Genomic DNA, 14,252 nt, shown 5'->3' with positions numbered 1-14,252 from the left:
CACATTTTGGTTAACACTGAGTGGAAACTACGGATTTTGAAGTCAAACATCTGACTGGCTCTGGATTTTAAATTTACTAATGCATGTCCTGAAGTGAACTGCTTGGAGCCAGTTTCCTCAACTATATAACCATAATGACAAAACATGTTTCATGGTCATGTTTTCAGTATTAAACAATATAGTTAAAAGTTCCTACTACAGTGCCTGGCGTGGTACATACTAGGTATACATTAAATATCAGTTCCATTTTTCCTTTCCCTTTATTGTTAGAAAATAGAAAGCATCTACAGTGGGCTTGTATGATGTGGTGGTTAGAAATACCTGATCTGATTCTGGCTGTGCAATCTTAGGCAAGTTACTTAACCTTTTTGTGCCTCATTTTTGTTTTCTGAAAAACAAAAAGGATAGAATATTATTACCTACCTTGCTGGCTTCTAGGAAGACTCAGTGAGACAATGTGTTAGCAGAGTGTCTGATAATTGTAAGAACTCAACAAGTAATAGTTATTATCACCACCACTGGTGAGAGGAAGTGATATTTGGCAGGAAAATATATAAATTAATCAATATGGATTGAGGAAAATGAACCTGGAGAATAGGATGTGAAGGTATTTAAGTAACATGAGCTCAGAGCTTGATGGTAGGGAAGTCGTAAGGAAGCATTTTGTTCTTATATGACATACGACCTGGAATGACCGTAGGGCTCAGGGGGTCAGGGACTGGAGGTGGGAGAGGCGTCTGAGAGCAAGCAGTGTTGTCCACCAGAAGCTCTTGCTGGGGTGCCCAGAGAGGAGCAAAGGGCAGTCAGCTGCCCAGGAGGGAATGTTTGGAGGAGAGAGCTACCTCAGATCAGCGGGTCAAGAATCCCACTCTTGCCCAGATGGATGGGGCAAAGGAGAGAAAGGATTCGCCAAGGGAATGTCGAGATAATGACAGGTGCCTTTTGGAAAATGGGGGTGAGATGGGTCTCAGGTCACACTTTGTAAGAACTGGAATGTAAAGTAAAGGCAGACAATGGCAAAATATCTTGTTTTCTTTTCAGCTTTATTCACGGTGACAGTCCCTAAGGAACTGTACATAATAGAGCATGGCAGCAATGCGACCCTGGAATGCAACTTTGACACTGGAAGTCATGTGAACCTTGGAGCAATAACAGCCAGTTTGCAAAAGGTGGAAAATGATACATCCCCACACCGTGAAAGAGCCACTTTGCTGGAGGAGCAGCTGTCCCTAGGGAAGGCCTTGTTCCACATACCTCAAGTCCAAGTGAGGGACGAAGGACAGTACCAATGCATAATCATCTATGGGGTTGCCTGGGACTACAAGTACCTGACTCTGAAAGTCAAAGGTGAGTGGTGTCAAGGACTAGAATCCATGGAAGCATCTCTCCAACAGAGGACCTGCAAGTCACAGAAACCCATTAAAGGTAGCTCAAGCAAAAACAAGAAGGCTGCTTTTAAGGAGACAGAGCTATTTCAGAGAAAACGAAAGCATCTGCTTGGAAATAATTTTTGACATCTGAGTACAAAGCAGCTGAAGTACAAGTGAAAGGAGGTAGGAGCTATAGGAATAAAATGGGACTGGAGGAAGCCAGGAAAATTAGTCCTTGAAATGTGGGAGGGTTTGAAAAATAAGCTTTGCCTAATTCACAGTTCTCCCATGGAACATCCCTGACTTGATTATTAAGGTACTCTTTTTCAATAGTTTATACCCTGAATCCAGAGTTTTTAAAACCATGGTTTGCTACCCATTAGTGAATTAAAATATCAATTTAGTGAGTAGCAACCAGATGCATGTTTCCCACCCTTTAAAAAATAATGAATAGAAGAGAATAGATAGAGTAGATCAGAAGACATCCCAGAGTAGTACTGAGTACTGTAAAACTAATTTCTCAGGGAGGTGTGTGTGTGTGTGTTAGGTCATGGTATAAAATTTTTTTTCTTACTTTGGATCATAAAAAAGTTACAAGTTTGGAAAACACTGCTCAAATGCAAGCCCTATTTATTGCAGATGAAGTAGCTGAGATCCAGTAAAGGGAAGTGGGTAGCCCAAGAGAGTCCCATGAAGTCTATAGCTGTCCCTGTTCCTCTGGATTCAGGTACCTCTGCACCCCAGTACAAGTCAAAACCCTAAATATAGAGAGAATCTTCACACTCTTGTTTGTTCTAGAAAAGGTGATTTGGGGAAAGACATATGACAACTATAAAAAATGGATTTTGCTTGTTCATTGGCTTATGGTCTCCGGGCTTGAGTGCTCTGAGATACACGATGCCAATATTTCTCTGGCCTCTCCCCTCACACGCATTGGACCTCAGATGGTCTATACTGTCTTCTAGAGGGTCTGTGGGTTTTGGCCCCAAAAAACCATTAACCTTGGCAGAAGTGTGTGACTTTATGATCTGGTACAAAGAAGGACAAACTAGAGGGACTGGACATACGGATGAATTTGTGTTCATCCTTGTCCTTGGGCAGGTTATTTTGCCTTTCATAACCTCACATTTTGCTTATTTGTAGAAGAAGAACAATAGTAGTACCAACCACACAGGATTTTTGTCAACATTGAGAGAGATAATGAACATAAAGAACTGAGCATGGTACCTGGCATATAATAAGGGTCCACAGAGGTGGTTAAAAGACCCTCAGTTGTTACAGGGACAGTGACCTCCTCACACCTCAACCATCAGTGAGTCACCAGGAAAGCCATTAGCCTAGATATAACTGTTTTCTATCTTTATTACATTTCCTACATCCAGGCAGCAGCTAAGAGGAACTCTAGAATACTGAAGTTAGTCTGAGTTCCCTTAATGTAAGGCTGTACATTCTCAGGATGCCTTGATGTACTCAAATGTCTGCAACCCTAAATCACCACCTCTGTGTTTATTGATCTCTATCTGAACACTGTATTAATGGGCCAGGCCTTCTGCCCATTCTCTCAAGCTGAGGACTGTTTCTCATTCCTGGGGAGGCACCCTGCCTACTCCTTACCTAGACCAGGGATTTCTCAGTTGTGGAGAGATTTGTTCCTTATAGTGTTGGTCATCAAACTGGGATATTTGGGGATTACAAAGACTTTTCAAGGGATGTATGGGCACAGGCAGTTTTAGGAAGTGAGTTTCCAGATCCTCATGTTCCCCAAATACTCCTTCCCAAAATTGATGAGCCTGAGAATGTGCACGCCAGGCAAGGCTCTTGGAATTCCCCTGAAATAGTTCCTCTTGTAAGCCTACCACTCACTCATCATTTATACAGTCCATTGTCCCGGGGTGTAAAACCCTCTATAGTGTTAAACAAAAGAATGATTGGGAACATTGACACCTGATGGAACTGTTATGACTAAAAATCCTTTTGCAAATAATGTGGTATCAAATTTTCTGCTTTCAACAACATTGAAGGAGGCTCTTATAAAGTTAATAGCTGATAATCAAAAATGAGTAATTTTTGCCATGTAAACCAGGTCAAAGAATGAAATGACATTGCTATAACAAAACTGCTACCATTCCCATTGATTTACTCATATAAACAAGATTCCTTAGCCCTTATAAGCTACAAAAAAATGAAAAATAGAAATAGAATTGATGCTGAATTCTATTATATAGAATCATTCCAACCATGTCATATGCTTCTTCAGATTCATGAATAATTTGAAAAAGACAGCCATATCCATCTTATTAAGAGACACATTTCCAATAAATTTTCATCTTTCATGTTTAATAATTATCAATATTCATAACATTTTACATTTTGACCAAATATGTGTTAATAATAATAGAAATTAGATCTCAATGCAGAAAACCTTGAACACTTAATGCTTCATAGTCACAAGAGAAAAGTTTTAATTTCAATAACTATAAATATTTTGTTGTTGTAAAGACATATAACAATAATTAATGCAAAATCTGTCAAACAAAAATTTGTTACATTAAGACAAAATTCTGTAGGGAAGGTGAAATTGGAAGTAAGGTTCAATGAATGAAAAGAAACAATTTAGACAGTTAGAGAAGAATTTTTTCATTTAATAATTTATTTATTTTTACTTAGAGGGAATTGAATTCATTAAGTTCCTTACCTTAAAAAGCCTCTCTTATTCGTCTTATTTATTTACTCTCTTTTTTTCCACATTTTCCAGTCTCATTCCCCTTTTTTAACACAGGAAATTATTCCAGCATGTTTCATACATATTCTTTTGTTTGTAAGAGCTTATTTAAAATATGTAATATTGTTTTAGATGCATTTTTTTTCTTGTGGAAACTATATTGTATTATGTACATATATTTTAGAAATTGACACATTAACTAAGTTTATTGTGAAAAGATGATTACAAGCAATAACAGACATACAGTAGAAAAAAATCTGAAGTTATGTGCACCTTCTTTTGAGACCATTTTTTTGGGTATATGTGAAATGTATTTTATCTTTTTTTAAATTGACAATAATTGTACATATTTATGGGGTACCTAGTGATGTTTCAATACTTACAATGGATAGTGATCAGATTGGGGTAATTAGCATATTCATCATCTCAAATATTTATCATTTCTTTGTGTTGAGAACATTCCATGTCCTCCTTCTAGCTATTTGTTGTTAAATATTTGTATGTATTTTTCAAGGATGATGTTGTATATAAAAGATAATTTATTTTATATTTAGATACCTTTGGATACATATGTAAGAGTAAAATAATTGTTTTACTAAAAAAATTCATAAGATGCTGAACATTATATGTTTTTCCAGTATAGAAACCTATGAAAAATTCTAAGAATCAACTTAATAGGTGAGAAGAGCATACTGTATCATAATTATTTTAGGAGGAAACAATAAAAAAGTTGAAGACCATCACTAAGAGTAGGCTACCCTGATCCAGGGTCTCTATAAGAAGCAAGATAGATCTGGGGCCCCAGTGAGGGTTCCAATGAATGAAGCAGAACTAGAAGAAGGACATGTTTTTATCTTAAAATGCCTGATCCATGGCATAAAGCTTGAAAATGGGTTTGTTTATAGCACCTTCGTTGACGTCTGGGCAGAAATTCACATCAAATATAGTGAAAAGAGTTAATTTGAAAAGGACAGAAAAAATTATGAGGTGGAATGACTGGAGATTCTGGAAGAGACAGTGATAAAGGACTGTGGTTTCTGAAAAGCCAGGTGGCATCTACATTACTGGGGGCAATCCATCTGAGGAAGGGGCGAGAGCATGGCCAAAGAACAGAGAGGCCCCAGGAACCCAGGGGTCTCTCAGAGGAGCTGGGTTGAGAACTGATCTGTGCAAAGGTTTCCAGACAGGGTCACAGAGGAGGCACTAAAAACAAGAACACCAAGGGCCAAACCATCCTGAAGGCCTGGGCAGGTCAGGAGAATGGGAAGAGCCAACACCAGGAATGTGCTGAAGCTTACAGAAGTACTTCAAACCAGAAACAATGAATTTAAACTATGCCCTACAACAAATAGACTTAACAGATACTTACAGAACATTCTACTCAACAATTGCAGAATATACATTCTATTCATCAGCATATGGAACATTCTCCAAGATAGACCATATAAGAGGCCACAAAACAAGTCTCAGTAAATTTAAGAAAATCAAAATTATATCAAGTACTCTCTTAGATCACAGTGGAGTAAAACTGGAAATCAACTCCAAAAGGAACCTTCAAAACCATGAAAATACATGGATGTTAAATAATGAATGATCACTGGGTGAACAATGAAATCAAGATAGAAATAAAAAACTCTTTGAACTGAACAATAATAGTGATACAACCTATCAAAACTCTGGGATACAGCAAAAGCAGTGCTAAGAGAAACGTTCATAGCATTAAATGCCTACATCAAAAAGTCTGAAAGAGCACAAGTAGGCAATCTAAGGTCACACCTCCTGGAGCTGGAGAAACAAGAACAATCCAAACCCAAACCCAGCAGAAGAAAAGAAATTACAAAGATCAGGGCATAACTAAATGAAATTGAAACAAAAAAATACAAAAGAGAAATTAAACAAAAATCTGTTTATTTGAAAAGATAAATAAAATTGATAACCAAGAAAAGAAGAGAGAAGATCCAAATAATCTCAATTAGAAACGAAATGGAGCTATTACTGCTGATATCACGGAAATACAAAAGATTATTCAAGGCCACCATGAATACCTTTACATGTATAAACTAGAAAAGCTAGAGGAGACGGATACATTCCTGAAATATACAACCCTCCTAGATTAAACCAGGAAGATATAGAAACTATAAACAGATCAATAACAAGCAGCAAGATTGAATGGTAACTTTTAAAACTGTCAACAAAAAAAAGTCCAGGACCAGACAGATTCACAGCTGAATTCTATCAGACATTCAAAGAAGAATTGGTCCCAAACCTATTGACACTATTCCACAGGATAGAGAAAGAGGGAATCCTCCCTAAATCATTCTATGAAGTCAGTAGCACGCTAATACCAAAACCAGGAAAGGACATAACAAAAAACGAAAGCTACAGACCAGTATCCCTGATGAACATAGATGCAAAAATCCTCAACAAAATAGTAGCTAACCAAATCTAACAGCATATCAAAAAGATTATCCACCATGATCAAGTGGGTTTTATACCAGGAATGCAGGGATGGTTTAACATCCACAAGTTAATAAATGTGATACACCACACAAACAGAATTAAAAACAAAAATCACATGATCATCTCAATAGATCCAGAAAAAGCATTTGACAAAATCTAGCATCCTTTATGATTAAAACCCTCAGCAAAATCAGCACAGAAGGAACATATCTTAAGGTAATAAAAGCTACCTATGACAAACCCACAGCCAACATTATACTGAATGGGGAAAAGTTGAAAGCATTCTCCCTGAGAATTGGAACAACACAAGAATACCCACTTTCACCACTTTTACTCAGCATAGTACTGGAAGTCCTGGCCAGAGCACTCAAAGAGAAAGAAATAAAGGGCATCCAAATTGGTAAAGAGGAAGTCAAACTGTTGCTGTTTGCTGATGATATGATCATATACCTAGAAAACCCTAAGGATTCATCTTAAAAGCTCCTAGAACTGGTAAACAAATTCAGCAAAGTTTCAGGATACAAAATTAACGTACACAAATCAGTAGCTCTGCTATACACCAACATCAACCAATAGCTGCAAAAATAAAATAAAATACTTAGGAATATACCTAACCAAGAACATGAAAGACCTCTACAAGGAAAACTACAAATCACTACTGAAAGAAATCAAAGATAACACAAACAAATGGAAACACATCCCATGTTCATGAATACGTAGAATCAATATTGTGAAAATGACCATACTGGCAAAAGCAATCTACAAAGTCAATGCAATCCCCATCAAAATACTACCATCATTCTTCACAAAACTAGAAAAAACAATCCTAAAATTCATATGGAACCAAAAAAGAGCCCACATAGCCAAAGCAAGAAAGACTAAGCAAAAAGAACAAACGTGGAGGCATCACATTGCCTAACTTCAAACCATACTGTAACACAATAGTCACCAAAACAGCATAATACTAGTATAAAAATAGGCACATAGACCAATGGAACAAAATGGAGAACCTAGAAATAAAGCCAAATACTTACAGCCAACTGATCTTTGACAAAGCAAACCAAAACATGAAGTGGGGAAAAGATACCCTATTCAACAAACGGTGCTGGGATAATTGGCTAACCACATGGAGAAGAATAAACTAGATCCTCATATCTCACCTTATAAAAAAATCAACTCAAGATGGATCAAAGACTTAAATCTAAGACCTGAAACCATAAAGATTCTAGAAGATAACATCAAAAAAGCCCTTCTAGACATTAGCTTAGGCAAAGACTTCGTGACCAAGAACCCAAAAGCAAATGCAACAAAGACAGATAAATAGTGGGACTTAATTAAACTAAAAAGCTTCTGCACAGCAAAAGAAATAATCAGCAGAGTTAACAGACAACCCACAGAGTGGGGGAAAATGTTCACAATCCATACATCTGACAAAGGACTAATATCCAGAATCTACAAGGTATGCAAATACATCAGCAAGAAAAAAAAAAAAAAAAAAAAAAAACAATCCCATCAAAAAATCGGCTGAGGACATGAATAGACAATTCGCAAAAGGAGATATACAAATGACCAACAAGCATATGGAAAAATGCTCAGCATCACTAATTCTCAGGGAAATGCAAATCAAAACCACACTGCGATACCACCTTACTCCTGCAAGAATGGCCATAATCAAAAAATAATAGATGTTGTCATGGATGTGGTGAAAAGAGAACACTTTTACACCGTTGGTGGGAATGTAAACTAGTACAACTACTATGGAAAACAGTGTGGCGATTCCTTTAAAAACTAAAAGTAGATCTACCATTTGATCCAGCAATTCCACTACTAGGTATCTACCCAGAGGAAAATAAGTAATTATAAAAAAAAGATACTTGTACATGCATGTTTATAGTGGCACAATTAGCAATTGCAAATATATGGAACCAGCCCAAATGCCCATCAATCAGTGAGTGGATAAAGAAAATGTGGTATATATATATTATACATACATATATATGTATATTATACACACACACACACACACACACACACACACACACACCATGGAATACTACTTAGCTATGCAAAGGAATGAAATAATAGCATTTGCAGCAACCTGGATGGAATTGGAGACTATTATTCTAAATGAAGTAACTCAGGAATGGAAAACCAAACATTGCATGTTCTCACTCACAAGTGCGAGCTAAGCTATTAGGATACAAAGGCATAAGAACGATACAATGGACTTTCAGGATTTGGAGGAAAGGATGGGTGGGGGTGAGGGATTAAGAAAGTTCACATTTGGTACGGTGCACACTGCTTGGGTGATGGGTGCACTAAAGTCTCAAAAATTACCACTAAAGAATTTATCCATGGCCAGGCGCGGTGGCTCACGCCTGTAACGCCAGCACTTTGGGGGGCCAAGGTGGGCGGATCACCTGATGTCAGGATTTTGAGACCAGCCTGGCCAACATGGTAAAACCCCATCTCTACTAATAATACAAAAATTAGCCAGGCATAGTGACACACGCCTGTAATCCCAGCTACTCTGGAGGCTGAGACAGGAGAATCGCTTGAACCCAGGAGGCGGAGGTTGCAGTGAGCTGAGAGTGAGCTGAGATCGCACCACTGCACTCCAGCCTGGGCGACAGAGTGAGACTCCGTCTCCAAAAAAACAAAACAAACAAAAAAACTTATCCATGTAACCAAACACCACCTGTTCCCCAAAAACTTATTGAAATAAAAAATAAATTTAAAAAAAAAAGTACTTCAAACCAACAAAAAAGGCCCAAGAATGACAAGAATTCAACTTCAGCAAGTACAGGAAGGAGGCAGCATGACCTCCATTAAAAGGGCCTTCACCCTAAGAAGGAAAAAAAAACAAGGGCAGAGGAAGGAAACAGTCAAAGAGAAGCAAGGCAGGAGTGAAAAGACAACTGCACGTTTAAGCCTCTAAGGCCCAAGGAAAGCATTTGCTAGAAGAGTCAAGTCTCAGTGTCTTTTTTTCCCTTGGGGAAGCAGAAGGGCATAAGAAAATCGGAGTCAAGAAAACAATGTTCTGAGCTCTGCCTGCAGTAGCGGGAAGCCATTGGAGTAAAATAATACATGTTTTAAAAATAAAGAAAGAAAATTATTTTTAAAAAGAAAACAATGCCCTGAATTTCAAAGGGGGGAAAAGCTCCTGGGAATTACAAACTTGTTAACCTGCTATTCTTTTTCAGGCAATTTAACAGATGAATTGAAAGCAGTCCTAATAGATTTAACTGATTACTAGAAACTTGCATAGATCCTCTAAGACCAAGGCATATAAAACTACATTTTTCCATTTATTTACTGTCATTATGACTATAAAACAGATACTACCATGTACACAGCTCATCTTTATTTCAGAAATTACAGCATTGCTTGTAACATATCTGTCAGACAGCCAGAACAAACCAGGGAAACAGAAACCATTCAAACCTGTGGAAATCTAAAGCAGATAACAGTAATTCTTTTAATGAGGGAGACTGAGAAGCCAAACAGAGAACAGGGAAGCAATTCAGAAATTAGCAATAGCAGAAAACTGCTCCTTCCACTAGGCTATAGGGAAAAGTGGGAAGTCAGGGTTAATGGAGCCCAGGCATTAAAGTCACTTGACAGACACTGGAACCCAATGGGCCTGTCCATTGGTATCTGGAGCCAGGGAAGAGATGCATCTTCTGCTGGGGAGGCCACAAAAGTATAGAGCATGGGGGAGAAATACTTTCCCTTCTCCCTCCCATCCACCCTCTAGTGTTCCTGTCCTGCTTCCTATTGGCTGTCATGTGCCTAGGCTATACAGGCCACAGGAATCTGTCTTCCTGCAACACAGAGCAGAGAAGAAAAAGTGAGAGATGGATCTGAAGGCAAACAGACCCAGGACGCACAAAGCACACACCTTGTGTATAAGGTGGTAAAAGGTGGGATAATAATATAGCTGACTAGATCTATAACAGACTGAACAGCTAGTAGTTGTTGAGTCAGGGACAACGAAGGCTGGTTGTGGTCTTGAGTCAACTTGGAGACAATCTCCAAGTGCTAAGGGGTCTGTTATTCAGGTTGTAAGGATATAGCCAACTTAACTGAGCAGCAGATCATATATTTAGCAAAACTGATCTTATGACCTTAGGTTACATTAAAACCCTAGATATCTGTGCTGCTCAGATAATACCTAGAATATAGATTGTGTTACAGTATCCTTTTAACAGAACTTGGCAAAACTAAACTATACCCAAAGACTACTATCTGGAAATGGGTCTGAAGACTGTGTCTTGTGAGATACAGTTAAAGGAGGTAAGCATGTTTTACTTAGGGTTGAAAAGACTAGATGGAGTCTTCCCAGTTATCTTCAAATACCAGAAGGGTTACCTGCAATAATTGCTAACACTAATTGAGTTATGTTCTAGACATCTAATTTATTTATTTAACACCCTTGTTAAGGATAAGTATTGCTGTATCCATTTCATAAACAAGAAAACTGAGGGTTTAAGAGGTCGTATAACTAGCCCTTGGCTAAAGCCTAGTCAAACTGCTTAGATTCTGAACTCATGTTTTTAACTATGGTGCTTTCCATATGTTGTGTTACTAAACTAGACAAATACTAATGGGTAGAAGCTACAAAGAGGCACAATTTTGCTTGGCATGAAGAAAATCTTTCCAATGGAAGTTTAACTTGCTTATTGTATAATCATGGCAAAGACTGCTTCTAGAGGAAGTAGGAGTTTCCATTCATAGATGTTTTCAAGCAAAAGTTAATTATTTAGCAGGTTACTAATATCAGAAGATAAATATTACTAAAGATAACAAGGGACACTTCATAATGATAAAAAAGTGAGTTCTAAACACATAACAATCCTAAATGTGTGTCCATTTAACAGGATAGCTTCAAATATTAAACAACAATTGGCAGACTTAGGAGAACTAGTCAAATCCACATTTACATTTGAGATTTCAACTCATCTCTATTATAACTGATAGAACAATTAAGAAAATAGAAAATCTGAACAACGCAATTAGCCATCTTGACCTAATTGGCATATGGTATATAGAACGTACACCCAGCAACTGAAGAATACACATTGTTTTCAAGTGTATGTGGAACATTCATCAAAGCAATTATCTAGGAGAATTGCTGTAGAAGGTGTTTTTCATTGAGCAATAAGTCAGATGACTTGAATTTTTGGAGTACTTCCACCTCTTAAATTATAAAATTTACTCATCTTTTCCTAAGAATATCACTCTCAGTCCAGCTTCTCCATTGGGAAGCGATTCCTTTTCCGCCATCTCCCAAATAAGAAAGAGGCTATGGAGACATTTCTGATACTGCAAAAATGTAGGATGTGGGCTTCTGTCCCTTCCCCAAACCTTGCTGATTCTTGTAGCCGAAGAGCTCTCTCTATGTCTCCCTATCTGCTCCCTCATGTATCCCAAGTCAAAGCCTCAGGCAAGCTCCCGATTCCTGGCATCCCTACTTCTGAAATCACTTCTCAACCAGGACACCAAGATCAGCTTCTTAGTCCAAGCCACCTGCAATAGTGGACCAGACCCTCACCTATAGTACTCTGCTCCTGTTCTTGTTCTACTTCATTCCCCAAAAGACTTGAGAGCTTACAGAAATAATCTACAGTATGATCATATAAAATGATTACAAAAGACATTGAACCAAGGGAAAATAAGTGTAGATAAACAACATAAAATGACAGATAAAGTGAGTACTCGAAATGCACACTTCAGGTACTGTTTGATTGTGAAAGATAGGCCAAAGTTTTGGCTTCAAGGAGACTGGTGAGTCTAACAGGTCAAGTCCTTCAGTAGACTGCTTCAGTGCCTGAATCGCCTCATCTTCTACTAGTGCTGGGTGCTCCTAAGAACCCCAGAGCATATTCCTCTACCTGCTTATTTGCTCCATCCCTGGACATCTGCAATTACACAGAAACACATCCTCTTATGGTGATTCCAATGCAGAATGCATTACAAAATAGGAATACGAATTTTACCTACCTCATAGGGTCTGCGTATCATTTAAATGACATAATGTATTATATGTATTATGTATATTTATACATTAAGGGGAAAGATGTCAGAGCTTTTTGGGACATACCAGCAGGCCCAGCTGGGTGTGCTGACCACATGGAGACAAGAACTTCAAGGGAGAGCCCAAGTGCATGCAGGTTCTGGTGGATGTTTCACTGTGCAGTGACCCTGCTCTCTAGTGAACCCAGATCTAGTGGGTGTTGTTTGCTACAACGAATCAAATTGTCAACTCTTAACATTGAGACCCACAACACAGGAGGGGAACAGAGAGGCAAAAATTGTGAAGAAGGGCATGAACATTCCTTCTCTTCCGCAGGATGTAAAAGGACGTGCCACAAAGCTCAACACATAGAAAACAATAAGTAAATCATACACATCAGATGGTTTTCACATGGTTGTTACCACTATTTTTAATGTGAAATTGCTTTTCACAAAGTTTGTACCTATTTATACTTCCAACAATTTAGGAGAAAAAAGTTGTATCACACCTCTGCCTTTACTTCAAGACTATCCTTACTTCAAAAATTGTATTGAAACTTAATTTATTAAAGGAATATTTCCTACCTAATGAAAGCCAGTGCTCATTCCCTCTTCCTCTCAGCGAAAATCAACAGGTGACTTTCCACACTGCCTGGTAACTGCATATGGTATTGATATTTGTTTATTTTTAGCTATTATCTAAGACCACTGGAAGGTTTGTTCTTGTGGCTTCTAGTCTCTCAGAATATCATGTTTATTTTATTTATTTTTAAAGCTTTTATAAAGTTATAAAGTTTTATTTTAACTTTAAAATTTATTTTTAACTGGCAATAATGTATATTTATGGGGTACAATGTGATGTTTTGATCTATGTATAGATTATAGAAAGAGTCTGTCAAGCCAGGCAAGGTGGCTCATGCCTACAATCCCAGCACTTTGGGAGGCCGAGGCAGGTGGATCACCTGAGGTCAGGAGTTCGAGACTAGCCTGACCAACATGGTGAAACCCCATCTCTACTAAAAATAGAAAAAATTAGCCAGGCATGGTGGCAGGTGCCTGTAATCCCAGCTACTCAGGAGGCTGAGGCAGGAGAATCACTTGAACCTGGGGGGTGGAGGTTGCAGTGAGCCAAGACCACGCTGTTGCACTCCAGCCTGGGTGACAACAGTGAAACTGTCTCAAAAAAAAAAAAAGGATAAATCAAACTAGTTAAAATATCACATCACCAAGTTTTTTTTTTTTTTGTGGTGAGAATGTAAAAAATTCATGCTTTTAGCAAATTGGAATACAGAATACATTATTATTAACTGTGGTCATCACACAGGGCAATAGATCACTATAACATTTCCTCCACTCTGAGACTGAGCAACATCTGCTCCATCCCCAGCCTCTGATAGCCACCTTTCTACTCTGTTTCTATGGGATCTACTTTTATAGATTTCACAAATAAACGAGATCATACATATCTGTCTTTCTGTGCCTGGCTTATTCAACTTCGCATAATACCCTTCAGTTCCATCCATGTTATCATGAATGACAGATTTTACTTATTTCTAAGGGCTGTATAGTATTCCATTGTGTATATATACCACATTTTCTTTATTCATTCTCTGTTGATGGACATTTAGGTTTGTTCCACATCTTGGTTATTGTGAATCATGCTGAAATGAACATAGAAATACAGA

General features: G+C 38.0%; 2 protein-coding genes across 9 annotated transcripts in view; one reads left to right on the top strand and one right to left on the bottom strand.

The window, feature by feature from the left end:
* PLGRKT (plasminogen receptor with a C-terminal lysine) overlaps window positions 1-14,252 on the bottom strand; it is a 258,998-nt gene that overhangs the window by 168,856 nt on the left and 75,890 nt on the right. The window lies entirely within an intron of this gene.
* Window positions 1-14,252, top strand: part of PDCD1LG2 (programmed cell death 1 ligand 2) — a 60,220-nt gene that overhangs the window by 23,191 nt on the left and 22,777 nt on the right. For all 4 annotated transcript variants that reach the window (XM_045373225.3, XM_045373224.3, XM_005581782.5 and 1 more), the window contains exon 3: window positions 1,042-1,347. In XM_045373225.3, coding sequence (XP_045229160.2) covers window positions 1,042-1,347 — 306 coding nt within the window. The remainder of the gene's footprint in view (window positions 1-1,041; window positions 1,348-14,252) is intronic.

Source organism: Macaca fascicularis, chromosome 15 (assembly GCF_037993035.2).
Source record: "Macaca fascicularis isolate 582-1 chromosome 15, T2T-MFA8v1.1".
In the NCBI taxonomy this organism is placed as follows: Eukaryota; Metazoa; Chordata; class Mammalia; order Primates; family Cercopithecidae; genus Macaca; species Macaca fascicularis.
This window is presented reverse-complemented; position numbering and strand designations above follow the sequence as displayed.